At 37.4% G+C, this 15683-nt stretch overlaps 1 protein-coding gene across 1 annotated transcript in view; it reads left to right on the forward strand.

Annotated features, from left to right (window-relative positions):
- LOC107595610 (atrial natriuretic peptide receptor 1-like) overlaps nt 1–15683 on the forward strand; it is a 44721-nt gene that overhangs the window by 17066 nt on the left and 11972 nt on the right. Inside the window, exon 3 of the mRNA XM_016286075.1 lies at nt 2967–3154. Within this exon, the coding sequence (XP_016141561.1) occupies nt 2967–3154 (188 nt within the window). The remainder of the gene's footprint in view (nt 1–2966; nt 3155–15683) is intronic.

The raw sequence follows: 15683 nt of genomic DNA on the forward strand, positions 1-15683 counted from the left end.
TCTGTCTGTCTGTCTATTGTTCTGTCTGTCATTTGTCTGTCTGTCTGTCTGTCTGTCTGTCTACCTATTGTTCTGTTGGTCTGTCTGTCTATTGTTCTGTCTGTTGGTCTGTCTGTCTGTCTGTCTAGCTATTGTTCTGACTGTCTGTCATGCTGTCTGTCTGCTGTCTGTCTTTCTGTCTGTCTTTCTGTCTGTCTGTCTATTGTTCTGTCTATTCATCTGTCGTTCTGTTTGTCTGTCTGTCTTTATGTCTGTCTAGCTATTGTTCTGTCTGTCTGTCTTTAGTTCTGTCTGTCGTTCTGTCATCCTGTCTGTTTGTCGTTCTGTCTGTCTGTCTGTCTGTATGCTGTTTACCTGTCTACCTATTGTTCTGTCTGTCATTTTGTCTGTCTGTCGTTCTGTCTACCTATTGTTCAGTCTGTCTGTCTGTCTATCTATTGTTCTGTCTGTTATTCTATATGTCATTCTGTGATTATGTCTGTCTTTAATTCTATCACTCTATCATGTCTGCCATTCTATCTATCTATCTATCTATCTATCTATCTATCTATCTATCTATCTATCTATCTAGAAACATGATTCACAGATGCACATTACCCAGTGCAGTAATATTCCATTCCAAACATGTGAGCCTTTTCTCTCATATGATTTTTTTAAAGGTACTGTTGTAATTAACACCTCACCTCACTTCTTCATTAAGCCCATCATTAGGAGCAGGTCTGTGGGTAATTGCCATGGCGATCTGAGTCCTCTTTGGCATTTAGAAGCGTGAAGCACATGACTCCCAGTCTGCACTGCTTCAGATGCATGACATATGCTGCACTTCAATGGCAATTACATACAGAGTCAAATATTACCTGCCATCCAATGCCTCCTGTACTGCATTAACCTCAAATATTCTGTGGAAATGTGAATAAAAGCAGCAACAATTCAATGTTAACTTCAATGTCAAAATACGTTTATCTCAGAATAATATACAGAGACAACTGTAAAGACCCATTATAAAGATAACTATAACCAGGGTGAGATTTGTAGGGGGGGATGGGGGGGTTTGAGTGATGGGTCGACAGAGAATCGTCTTTCTGCGAGTCATTAGGAAACCATGATTCTATTCTATTTAAAGAAATATGAGTGATATGTAAACGTGTGAATAAATAATGTGCGCACTTTTGTAGTTAAAGTTTGTATGTCGTGTAGCGAAGCACTGATCAAAAATAAATGGATGCAAACACGATTGAATATGTACATGGGGGGGGGGGCATTCTTTCATTCATACATTTTTCAAAACATCCCCTGCTCTGTTTTTTTCACAAATCGCACCTTGACTAAAAGCATAATTATATTAGTGTCCACACCAATGCACAGTATTGTACAGGCCTTAAGGCTTTCTGGCACTATTAAAACACTGCTTTGTTTGTCCGAGTATTGCAAACAAAATTCTAGAAGAATTTGTTTGTGTGGCCAATGGCAGATGGAAGTGTTCGAGAAACTTGAAAACAATTATTGCACTTCGCTTTAGTGACACCAATGCTGCAGAACCACAAGTAAGCTTTTAAAGAAAATTGTGTCTTGTCGCCCTCTTTTTGTTTTCAAACAATACTCATGTACTTATAGAGACCTCTTGCCTTCAGAAAAAACCCACATATTATTAACTGTAAAAAAAAAAAATCCCACTTTGACGCAATAAACCTTGGAACATGTAGTTCTTGGTAAAATTAGCATGGCAGATGCTCATTGCACAATATGATTTACCCAAGTACATGTTCTTGAAACAACATCTTTTGTTGGTCCCGAAACTATTTTGTCACAATAATAGCCCATAGCCTGTTGCTGAATCACAGGGAAATGATCGGCTGATATGAATGTTGTTCATTCCATCCCTTAAACTTACTGCCTGCAAGTCCTCCTAGAAGTTGTAATTATAACATGATGTTTTGATTTTGGTTAAAAAAATGAAAGTGTTGGGCTATTTCATGTCTTATTTGTTTTTCACTTGCTGACAAAGAACAAAAGCTTCATTAAGGACCTCACTCAGTAAAACTAGAACAAAACAAATCCTTGAGTAAATTGTAAATATGAAGATTATGAAAATATAATTTTTTAAATGATACGTGGTGCAAAATGTGCACTTGCTCCCAACCATGAGTAAATAGTGCATAAACATTGCATTTTGTGTCCTTTTAGACACTGCATCTTGATAACACTATAAAATAATATATAATAACAAATTAATTTGTTAAATGTGAATTTAATTGATAAATGAAAACGTTTGAAAACATTATAAACTATTATTACTATTGTTAAACTATTAAACTTATTATTATAGATTGCAATTATTCTGAGAAGAAGTTTAACAATTTAATTGAATAATTTTTGACATGTGGCCAAATATTTCCTCTTTATGCAATATAGTGGAGTCAAAGCTAATAAGGGAGTTCAGAAGATCCCACAGCATTCCTGTACATGCATGATAGGATATCATTAATATACACATTTAACTATCAACTCTGAGGTTATGTAATTCTTATGCAGCCATTGCCTAAATGAGTACATTTTATCTGTTTTTCCAGAAAAGTTTGTTTCTTTTCCTCATCAACAAATTGCATACAAACTCAAGAATGCTAACATTTTAGCATTCTTAACCAATTAAAATTAACTAATCAATTTACTTCTGAATTAATTCGCAAATTAAGAGCAGAAAATCCCACGTTGTAAAACTTGGGAAACACAGTATCCTCATGTGCTACACTTCCATTTCGAATCTTTAGAGTGGGTTTCACCTCGTCAGCTGTTAATAACCTCCAGCCTAATTGCAAATTAAAGTGTCAGACTTTCAGTTGCTTTTGCATTTGCAGTATAAACCAAAGCTCATTTGCCACACAAGCACATTCCATTGTAGTAATAAGCGGGTCTGAATTCTCATTAAGTCTGATTTTTTTTTGAGTTTCCCTATCTTGTGTTTGCAGTGGTGTATGTCTGCTGCAAGTGGGAGACGTTTCGCAAGCTGATGGTGGAGTTCTTGAGGTTGGGTCTTCCTCAGGAGGAGTACGCCTTCTTCTTCATTGATCTGTTTGGATACAGTCTGCAGAGCCACCCTGCCAAACCATGGGCACGCGGAGATGCTGATGACAATGTTGCAAAGGAGGCGTTTAAAGTGAGTTTGATGCACATGCCCATAAAAAAAAAAAAACATCAGCTGTGGTTGCCAGATCTTTACAGTAAAAGCTGTGGTAGCAACATTTTATGTTTCATGGATTTAACTTAAATTTAAACTATAGCTTTTATTCACTGATTTAATGTTCATTAGTGATGTCTCACCAAATCGGACTGAGTCATCTGAAATAGATCTACAAGATACTCAAAACTCACTTTTGGATGTGGCCAGCAGTCAATCCAAGTCAAATGAGCCAATATACTGGTGTATTTGATCATACGTTGTTGTTTTTTCCCAACTCATTTAGTGTTGCAGTTAGTCCAACAGTACGCTGAGAGCAGTATTATTCGGAAATGTCCGACATGCTGAGAGCTTTGTCTTTTGCTGAAAAGCATAAAGTATAACAAATAAAATGTATTGTAAATATAACAGTGATACAATGGCAGTAGTTTTAAGTCAACCGTAGTAGACTAATAATGGGTCTCTCCTTAAAGTCATGAGTCAAGAGTTTCACATGGTTTATGTAAAAAGGTAAGTTGATTAAGACTAGTTTATATGCTTAAGACTACCTCTTTATATGCTTTAGACCAGTGTTTCCCAACCGGGATGCCGCGTAAAAAAAATTTTTTTTTATATTTTTAAATTGCTAAAATGTTCAAAAAAGCATCTATTATATAATATCCATTTCTGATGTCGCCAATAATTAGAGATGCACCGAGGTAATTAAATAATGTTTACATATGTATAAAAGCCTACATTAAAATCTGTCATATAAATTGGTCTCTTCAATAGAAATTAGCCTACTTATTGCCACCATTGATGGGCAAAACATTTTAATATAAAAAATATCTGTATGACATTATATTCTGCAGTTCTTCCCTGTTGTACCGAATATCTATACTTTTCAAATTATCATATCGAAGTTAGAAATTCAAATATTGTGACAAAATTAATTTTGTAGGGTACCACAAGTTTGTTAAAATTTCCAAAGGGTGCTGCGACTAAAAAAGGTTGGGAAACACTGCTGTATAATATATAATGATTGCTTATATATAGTTTATATTTTTATTGCTTATATATATAGTTTAATATTTTTTCTAAATATCTAGATATCTTCTAATATCTAAATTGATACACACACACACACCCCTCTTGTATAATGTATACTACATAAAAAACATGTATTTATTAAATAATAATAATTAAATATCCCATAATACCCCATCAGCCATTGAGCAGCTCCGTGTTCATGTACGACGTCACAAAGGCATGAGAAAATTTGAGTGTACTGAATGTGGTTACAAGTTCACCAGACAGGTATGAATTAGATGTATTTATGGCTTAACATATCAGAAAAATAATTTCCTACTTTATGTCTAAGATCTCAGCGTCTCTATCCTGCCTTTGACAGGCACATTTGCGGCGACACTCACAGATCCACAACCGCATGGAGAACTACAACCCCAAACTGAGACGCTTACGTAACCTGGTAGTGGCTACTGCACCAAAATTACCCCACTGTAAAATTAAAAAAACACTGAGTGAGCAAAAATTTGTGAGATAGCTAGTTATAATGGTAATTAAATAATGTTTACATATGTATAAAAGCCTACATTAAAATCTGTCATATAAATTGGTCTCTTCATTAGAAATTAGCCTACTGATTGGCACCATTGATGGACAAAAGTTTTTTTTAATATAAAAAATATCTGTATGACATTATATTCTGCAGTTCTTCCCTGTTGTACCGAATATCTATACTTTTCAAATTATCATATCGAAGTTAGAAATTCAAATATTGTGACAAAATTAATTTTGTAGGGTACCACAAGTTTGTTAAAATTTCCAAAGGGTGCCGCGACTTAAAAAAAGGTTGGGAAACACTGCTTTAGACATGTAAAATATCAGGGATTTAAATCGTTAGTGGATGCTGAAATAATATAATTACTTACTGTATACATGACTGTGGTGGGAGGAGCATACGACAGACACAGTGGGTGTGGCGTCAGGCCTCGGAGAGGCTTTTATTTAACAGAAAATAAACATAAAAAGTCCAAGACAGGGAGTAAAGTGTTCAAAGGGGAAGGAGTGTCCAAAATAAACAGGGGATCTGGTATCCTCGTTGTGCTGGGGAATTGTGAAGGAGGGCAGTGTTCAGAAAGGAGGGGTCCAGGTTAGGGGCGGAGTCCGGCAGTCGCATGCACTCCTCTCTGTGGTCCGGGGTGCGAGGGGCGACCGCTTCTTCACAGCGGCTCATCTTTCCTGGCCCACAGCACTTCAGGTGATTAACAGCCCGGCATCCAGGCCCATCGGCAGCGTCACAGGTGTGTCTCCATTCCATGCCGCAGGTCCGGCAGCTTGCATCTCTGGCGGTGCAGGAATCCCTCTGCGCTCCCTTCCTGGACCCATGAGGACACCAGCGTGCATGCACGGGGGAAGAGACCGGTCTCCCCCGAGAGGCGTGCTCGGCATTTAACAGCGGTGGTGACGAGGCTCCATTCACTTCCGGTGTGCCTTATCACATGCCGCCAGACCTGGCTGTTTCTGCGCCCCTCATCTCTCACACACCCACTCCTGTCGGGAACCTGGTGAAGGGCAGCGTTTAATGGAAGGGTTGATGATAATTAGGCAGGAGGCCGGCGATCCGTCACAGTGACATCATTGCATGTTTGCAAACACAAACTAGTGAATCTGTTATTTGAACCAGTTGATTGAAACGAACTGTCCAAAAGAACCAGTTCACGGAAAAGAATCTGACTTCCCATCACTAATGTTAATATACCAACTTACTGGAGTACTGAAATCTGTTTGGTGCCTTTATATTACACTGACAACCACCTTAAAAACACAGGTGGTGTAGTGAGACACATGAAGAATTAAAGTTATTCATAAGTAGCTTTTCCAAAATCTGAGGTAAATACTAGTAAACAGATGAATAGTGACCCTATTGTACATGATTGATGAGAAAAAAACTAAGAACAAGCAGTTATTTCAATGAAAAAATAGAATGTGAAGTGTCACACATAGAATTCTGGGACTGCCAATTTTTTTACTTTATTTTCACTTCCAAAAACTGTAAATTTGTGCAGTATTTTACTGTAAAATTACATGAATGTCCCCTTAAATATAATACAAATTTTCACCTTATATAGTAAGGGTCCTTATCATTAACCAATAAACATGTATTTACTGTATCATTTACAGTCTTTTGCCATTAAAATTATGGTATTTTTTTACATTGTGGGCTGATGGGGATAGTACAAATAACTTGATAGGGTCCATAGATAGATAGATAGATAGACAGACAGACAGATGAAGGGATAAGGTATTCTTTAATAAATCCACAGGCAAATAATCCACATAATGGAACCGCAACAACACATCCAATATTGACGAGACCCAACAACAATGAAAAGAAACAAAGCAACTTAAATACATGAGCAAACAAGGATAATTAATACACCTGAATTGAATGACAACTAATCAGAAACCATAACAACCAACTCAGTGGAAACGGTGCAAACAGAAAACAAAGTACAAACTGAATTGAAACCGCGACAGTACGCCTCCTCCTGGGAGGCACGACCTCTCGTAGACAGATGGAAGAATGAGCAGGTGGTGGCGAAGGGATGGCAAATAGTTGAAGGGATGGCTCAAGTAGGCAGAATAATCAGGAGGACAACAAACAAAATCCAGGGAGGTGCAGGTGGAGGAGATGACCAGGGAGGTGATGGTGATGAAGTTCAGGGTGGAGTCTTGAGCAGGACAAGGCAGGCGGAGACCCAGGCCATAGCCAGGACTGTGCTCCATTGTGACGGCGCTAGAGGGAGGAGCCAAATCATGATGGGAACACACGCCACCTTGGGGACGACCGAAGACGATAATGGCGATGGAGGTGGAGCCCACCGCGCAGACAGAGAGCCGAGGAGGCGGAGCAACGCCGTGACAGAGCCGTAGCAATGATTGCCCGAGATGTAGGTGGGAATCTAGTGGCCAGAGGCGGAGCCGAAGGGAGGGTGGAGCTGAAGGGGTGGAGGGCCGGAGTGTAGCGGACGGTCCGCAAGTCTGCAGCAGAGGCGTGGTGAAGTCCAACCCAGGGGGAGCTGCCTGACAGAGGGAGCCCAGCGAGGCCGAATGGCCGATGGTTCATGCCCGAAACGAGGGTGGGAGGAGCACAGGCGCAAGTGTCAGGACGGCGGGACGAGGTGGAACAGAGCCATCCAAGGCTGGAGGCGGAGCCACAGACTCCTCAGGTCCAGGAAATGAAGACTTCCAGCATGCCCGAGATGAAACCCCACCACTGAGAGGAGGTGAAATAGAGGAACTGACAGGGGACAGAGTTGACTGGACAGCAGGAATGGCTGAGGGCTGAGGAGACTGAAGAAATGGAGAGGAGAGGAGAGGAGAGGAGAGGCTGGGCAGGACCAGTGAGTCAGACAGATGAACAGAATCTGGCAGGCTTAGGGGAAGTAAAGTCTCTAACTGTCCAAACTGAAAAATAATGTCCATGTCCAACACTCACTCACTCTCAGCATCCATACCCTTGAATTCCATGAGAATGGCTGGACACTGAGTTGGGAGTGGGGCTGGTGTCATCATCCACAAGGCAGATGGTGAAGGCAGATCCTCAAGAGCTCAGCACCCATTCCACATAAGTGGTGAAGCTCCCTCGATGACCCTCCCTGGTCAGCTGTGCTTGTGTGGCGGTGTTCAGACCAGTGTGCAGGAACGAGCACAGGCAGTCATCCAGGAAGGTGGTCTGATGGGCGAGAGAAATTCCTCCACATGCTCCTCGAGGGAGGGTTCCCCTGCTCAAGGCACATATATATATATATATATATATATATATATATATATATATATATATACTGTATACACACACTACCATTCAAAAGTTTGGGATCAGAACGATTTGTACTGTTTTATAAAGGAGTTTCGTAGCTCATCAAAGATGCTCATCAAAAGAAATTAAAACTTTTATTCAGCAAGGATGAGCTCATCAAAGCTGCATTTATTTGATCAAAAATACAGGAAAAAAATTAAATATTGTGAAATATTATTATGATGTAAAATGATGTCTTTCTATTTTAATATACATTAAAATCTAATTTATTCCCGTGATGCAAAGCTGAATTTTCAGCATCATTACTGCAGTCTTCAGTGTCACATAATCCTTCAGAAATCATTCTAATATGCTGATTTATTATCAGTGCTGGAAACTGTTGTGCTGCTTAGTATTTTTTTTTTAGAACCTGTGATACTTTTTTCAGAATTCTTTGATGAATAAAAAGTTAAAAATAAGAGCATTTATTTAAAATAGAAATCTTTTCATACATTTTTATTCTTTCTTTTTACTTTTTTTAAGAAATTAACTTTTGTTCAGCAAGGATGTGTTAAATTGATAAGAAGTGATGGCAAATATTTATATTGTTAGAAAATATTTATATTTTGAATAAATGCTTTTCTTTTTAACTTTTTATACCTCAAAGAATCCTGAAAAAAGTATTGCAGTTTCCAAAAAAATATTTGGCAGCACAACTGCCAACATTGACCATTCTAATAATAAATCAGCATATTAGAATGATTTCTGAAGGATCATGTAACACTTTATGCTGGAGTTATGACTGATGGAAATTCAGCTTTGCACCACAGAAATAAATTATATTTTAAAGTGTGTTAAAATAGAAACCATTATTTTATATTGCAATAATATTTTTGTTTTTTTCTGTGTTTTTGATCAAATATATATATATATACACTGTAAAAAGATTACTGTGAAATTTACAGCAACTCGCTGGCAGTAATGGGCAAGTTGCTGTAATATATTCTACAGTATGCTGACTGTAAGTTTAATCACAGTAACTAATAAATACTGTAATTTTTTATTACAGTAAAAATCACAGTACCATAATTGCAATCAGAGTAATAAAATGCTGTATTTTTTAACACAGCAAATATTATACTGTAATGAGCATTACTGCTTTAATTGTGTGTACTGTAAAATGAAGACACTGTTTTTGCCACAAAAATAACATTTATTGACTTTAAAATGTGAAAATACATAAAAATGGCATTAAATAGATTTCAATTTTGTATTTTTCAGTCTGTAATTTTTTTTAATTTTGCATAAACTTAAAAATAGTATAGTTTTTAACTATAAAATCTTTTGTGACCGACTGTTCCAGTATAGGGTATATGTCAAACATCACATTACAAACCAGAAAACAGTTCTCATTTCTGCCGCTTGTCAGAGAAAGTGTTATAAAGTAAGACGATTATAAAATAACAGCGATATCTATTGATTTTATTTAGAGGTAAAAAGCTAACTTAGCTAAGTGATTTCAATATAATTTTTCAGACATCAATGAAAGGCATTTTAAGTAAAACAGCTCTATATGTAGCAAGTGCATACAGAAGGCCTAAACTGGATGCAATGAACCTGTTTTCTGGTTTCTGCATGCGACGTTCAGCATGAATCCTATTTTCTTTCCTGAAATGGACATGAGCTGGTATCGTCTTCCTGGGCTGGGCTCTTCTTCCCTGCAGTGATTAAAAATGTGTTATTAATGTAGAAGTGTATAAGCAAAACTGAAGGCTTGATGATAATATACACTACAAGTTGGATTGGCCAAATCAAATGATCCAATCAACATGCATTACAATGCATCACTTCTCTATGAACCAGTAATTCTCAATTCCTGTCTCAGGGGCCCACTGCTCTGCACAATTTGTATGTCTCCCTTATTTAACACACCTGATACAAATCATCAGCTCTTTAGGACAGATCTCCATAAACTGAACTGTGTTAGATACCACAACCATCTACCTCAATAAATATATATTTTTATTTTTACAGCTAAGAGCAGTTTAGAAATAAATCAACACAAATAATAAATAAAATAACAAACATGCAATGTGTGAAAATACATAGCATACAACAACTGAAAAATAGGGCACAAAAAAATTAAACAGACAAAACAAGGGACACCCTTATGATGCCACACCAAACAAGGACATGCCATTCTGAGCATTAATGTATGGCAGAAATGAACGGCGACGGCGCAGTTGACACATCGTAGCAACCAAAGCACAGTCTATGATTCAGTATTGGTCTGAGGCTATTTCACCTGATGCCTGACTGATTGTGAAGAGCTTAGTCCTGACGCGGTTTTGCTGAGTATTGAAGCCGTTTAGTCTGTGGCGTGATGCCATTTTAACTGATATCTGAGTAACGTTACTGACGCAGAGCTCTGGGGATGTCCTAAATTGTGCCCTGTGCGGTGAATATAGTCCTCTGAAAAATTTCTTGCAGTTTTGAAGTCTTACCTGTTGCTGTGTTTTCTTGCAGTTTTAAAGCAATATCCTCGCGCAGTATCTATCAAGAGAAAACGAATACACGGCTTCAAACTACATTAATGAGGAAAAAAATAACTTAAATGATTTTAGCAAATGGCTGCAATATAACACAGAGTGAAAAATTTAAGGGGATCTGAATACTTTCCGTACCCACTGTATATATAAGTTCAGAGGGAAATGCATAGGCATATTCACTGTGAAAACATATTTGTACAGGTCTTTGTTGATGTGTGATTAACAGCCAGCTGCAGCTGTGTTTCCCCTTTTCAGATAGGATCAGACAGTGCTACGTTTGTCTCAGAGTCGCAGAGAAATATGACTGGATATTTGAAAAATGCAGAAATATGACAGTTCTGGAGGCGCTGTCGCATGGCTTCATGTCTTCATATGGCTCACTGCCAACTGTCACCCCCTACTGCGCCTGAAAATGAACTTTCTAAATCTATATTTAGGCTGGAACGAGATCATGTCGCGCATATTTCTGTTAGCTATCTCAATCCTTTCGAACATATTTTCGGAGCAGTTAATGTCACTGATGGGATCTGGTTGAAATGTGTGTGTGGTGCTTTAAAAACCTCATTTTAAATTGGAAAGATGATTACATAAAAGTCGTTATCTATGAAATCGAAGGTTTAATAGGATCTCAAGTCACAGGAGTTTCAGGGATGCATATATAAAATAAGTTTTGAATATCAACTTGCTTATCTTTGCTTCATATCATACAGTTTGATAAAGAGAGGTGTTATTACTTCCATGTGCAATCAAACTAAAGAGTTTCACCTTGTGGACGATAATATGGGCGGAAAATCCTGAAAAACTGATCAAACTGACAAAACTGTCATCTGCCTTTAAATCTGAATAGAGATGTGTTGTGTTTGATAGAACTAGGTGTTTTTTCACTCTAAGGAACTGCATTATAATGAGTTCTCACACAGACTCATAGAGAGGGTCGATCTACATTCATTGGCATGAACTAACAGCTGTGGTGAGCTGACATTTACTTACCCACATACAGGAATCATTCCATAGGCTCACAGATAACAGTTGGTACAGAAAATGATTTTATCAACTGTTTGCATCAGAAGTGACTACCCTGTTTGGACATTTATGTAATAAAAGCTGAAGAATGTAGTGCAAAGCAAAATATGCTCATCAAGAAGTTAGCCAAAGCCATGACAGCTTCATTTAGTTAATTTTGTTTCTGTTGGGGCTGACACATGGAATCAAAAATGACCCCTCCAGTAACCCGTCACTCACATGAAACAATCACAGCAATTAGCAAACAACATTGACCCAATCAATTCCCAATTGACAAATTCAAAAAAAAAATGTCTCTCTCTTTTGAGAAGCCAGTTCACAGGACATAAGATACAATACCAGAGCAAAGACAGTCACACATTCCATTTCATCCAGAATTTAATGTAAAAAAAAATCATTCATAACTCATTCACACCTTTTTTTGTCTCATATACCCCCACAGCTCCATCAATAAGGCCTAAACACTGATACCAAACCAGAAACTTGTGCCCTTCTATCAGAGCCGGCACCAGCGCAGCACTGATGAGGGGGCGGCTGAGGTAACGAAAGGGGGTGATGACATAGCACAAAGTAAAAAATAAAAACATATATGGCCCATTCACGTATTTGTCGGGTATTTATTAGAATACTGGGTTTACACAGATAGTGTTTTGGTCGCGAGACAGGTCAGTGGATGTTTTTTTTTTTAACCACAAGGTCTAGAGACGTGTTTTTAGAAGCTGAATTTCTTTGAACTTGAGCGCCGTGTTTTAGAATGATAGTATTATGCGCGACAAGCTGCTATAAAGACCTGAGACGAGCGCAGCATTCAAACACAAATTCAAAGATGTCCGTAACGCATTTAGTTTGAAATACAATGGAAAAGTACCACAGTGGAATGAAAAATGCGTTCTTTGTGAATGACCCTACTAAAAGATACTTAACAAATACAGATGGCAGAGTAGCTATTGAATAAAACAAAATCGCATAGGCAACAAATTCGAAAATCTGACAAAATAATAAATAGAATATAGAATAAATATAAATAATATGTCTTAGGCAGCAGCTTTACCACAAATACAGACAAGTGATACCACCACAACCACCTGAAATACTTAACTGGCTCTGCTTTACAATGAAACACAAGCTTATTGCGCCCAATTCCCTGACATAACACATTCATTGCGACCAGTGTTCGAACTATACAGTGGACTTTGGGGGAGCCCACTTGTTGTTGTTTTTATAATGGGGGGGTTCGAGCGCCACCCACAAATAGTCTATAAACAGAGCATCAGGCTGTCTTTGAGTTCACATGAACAACAGTTAAAGTTACTCGTCGTCAGACTGTGTGTATCCCCGCTCGTGATGTAGCGTGGGCAGGGAGGAACACACCGTCTGTAACGCGATCTACTTTCGCCCTTTTTTGTCTTTTGCTTAGACATTTCTTTTTTCTTTTTTTTTTTTTTGCTGGAGCTTATTTTTTCAGACAACAATAAATAAGACTCACAGAACATAAATCGTGACCGACACACACAGAGAGCTTCGCTGAATGACAGAAAGCTAGCGCCGGCGGCACCTCATGTGCTTTTAAAGCTTCCTGGTCATGACGTCACCCGCCGCGCACGTCTCGCCCATCGTTCGACTGATTACACATATGATTCAGAGCTTGGTATCGCTGAAGGCGTTCCCCTAGCATTTTCCGACGCAGCTCGAGTTCCCGAAGGGGAACTGCAAATAACATGCCTTACCTTAACACAGAATCGACCACAGAGTCCAACGTTTATATTTTTTCTACGAATCTTTGAGTTAACATGTACTAAACATGAGTGGAATTTGCAACGCAGCGCCCCCTCACCTCGATGCTCATGACAAGAATAGCATGTGTAGTTATCTTTATTGAAGTGAATTAGGTTTAAATCGCCGTCATGCATGAATGAATGATATTATTGCAATTTTACACATAATAACCCACGATGATCACATTACACAAAACTGAAATTGCACGTCAAAATAACACATTGTCAATCTTTTTTGAGAATCCCAAAATTTCACAAATCACGTTTTCAAGGGAGCCCATGTCTTATTAAGGGGAGCCGAGCTCCCCCTAGCTCCCCTGTAGTTTGCACCCTGATTGCGACCTATTTAACAGATGCATTATTTTAAGTTAGAACAACTTGAACAGCAACAATCAATAACAATACAACAAAATAATCAACTAACTACGACCATCTAGCCCTTTATTAAACATTAAAGAATTATTTCATCATACCTTTAGCTTACTCAGTAGTGCTGCATTCTTAGTTGAACCGCTTGCGCGGAAAGTTTGTGTGTCAGATGTAACAATTAAAATGCGACTGTGAAATGGACTGTCCCAAATTGTTGCTAGAGCATCATATTAATGCTAGAAAGCCTATGCATTTGGCAACTGTATTTTTTTAATAAACCATGATATTTCATAAATATTATCTATTTTCACACTCATCTTGAGTGATGTATATATATATATATATATATATATATATATATATATATATATATACATACAGTATTTACTCACTTATTTTTTAAATATTTTAAATTTTATTTATACTCACATCACTGAGTATCACCCATGATATCACAACATTTTTACAGTTGTTTATGAGAAGACCATCTAAAGATTTCTGCAGTATGTCAGCTGCAAAAAAAAAGGTCTATTAAATATGTAAGATTAGGTCCACAAAGTGTCGGGAAAGTCGTTACATTATTTATTGAAGAGTCCAGTGTTGGAATTTTCTAGGCATTTTGATGTGATTAAAACATTTTGAATAAAATTCCCATTATTTTTCTACTATCTACATACTATTTAAAATGAACTGAAAAAACACCCGACATTAATCACAGTTAATTATTTTGTTGTATTAACAGCTCTTACAAATTTACGCATAAATTCACCCAAAAATTTAAATTCTAATTTACTTACCAAAACATTATTAATGTTAATGTTAGAGACTGTTAATGTGGAACATGAAGATACTTTGGGTTTTTTTTTTCTTTTCTTTTTCTTTTGGTTCCCAATGTTTTTTAAATATATTCTTTTTTTTTGTTTGTTTGTTTTTCCGAAGATAGAAAGTCATGCAGGTTTGGAACAATGCAGGAATTTTCATTTTTGGGGTATTATCATATTACCATTTTAAGTCAAAATAAATTTTTCGATTATAGATTTAATTGAAATCTTTCCAAGCTCCACTGGAACATGCTTAAGTTCCCATTGGGGGTACCGGGGCATGAGAATCAGTTATTTGGACCACCAAAATAACAACCAACAGACCAACTAAAGAGGAGCCTTTTAGTCACATTTTGGTATTATTTTTGTAATATTGATGTGACAAGGGACAATAACCACCAATACTAGAGTCTCTTAAATATGAGTTACATACCAAAGTTTAAGACTCATGTTTTTTCAAATCCCAAAATCCTTAATAATGAGCAACAGGAAGCACCTCACACACACACACACACACACAAAACAATGAGGTTGTAAAGAAAATGAAAAAACAAAAAGAAGAAAATAATATTAAAATTCTTCTATTTCAAAATGTCACGTTGCTAGTGTTACTAGCAATTTCTGAGAGAAAATTGCTTCAACATCAAATTTTTCGTAAGGCAGAAAAATCTTTTTAAAAGCTCTTGCTGAAAATGAATCATATTTACATCACTATAATATGTTCTAGTATTGTTTTGTTTGTCTGTTTTGTCCTTCTGTGCTGTTGAAAATCCAAGAGAAACTCTGTCTTTCAGAGACATTCTGTTATCATCAGCTTCAGTTCCCATTATCCCTGTCCACTTCACATGAATCATGATCTGTTATACACAGATCTGAGAGTCCTCAGAGGACAGACACAAAGTGAGTTTGAAGATTTGAGAATACATAAATCCCAATTTTTAGACAACAGCCTTTTCAGGCTCAGATTGTCATAATTTGGTGGCACAGATGCAAAAGAAAATTGTAGGAGTTTCAATTTTGGCTCAACGCAGTTGGGGGTATTGTGAAATTGGACATCAACAGATCACATAAAACATTTTCTCAGAGGAGGTGACCGTGAAAGTGTGAAAACAAATGCTACATGCTTTGTGGAGGGAGCTGTTGATCATTTGTGCCATCTTTTTTTTTTTT

Source organism: Sinocyclocheilus grahami, unplaced genomic scaffold (assembly GCF_001515645.1).
Source record: "Sinocyclocheilus grahami isolate Dianchi unplaced genomic scaffold, SAMN03320097.WGS_v1.1 scaffold205.1, whole genome shotgun sequence".
Lineage (NCBI taxonomy): Eukaryota > Metazoa > Chordata > Actinopteri > Cypriniformes > Cyprinidae > Sinocyclocheilus > Sinocyclocheilus grahami.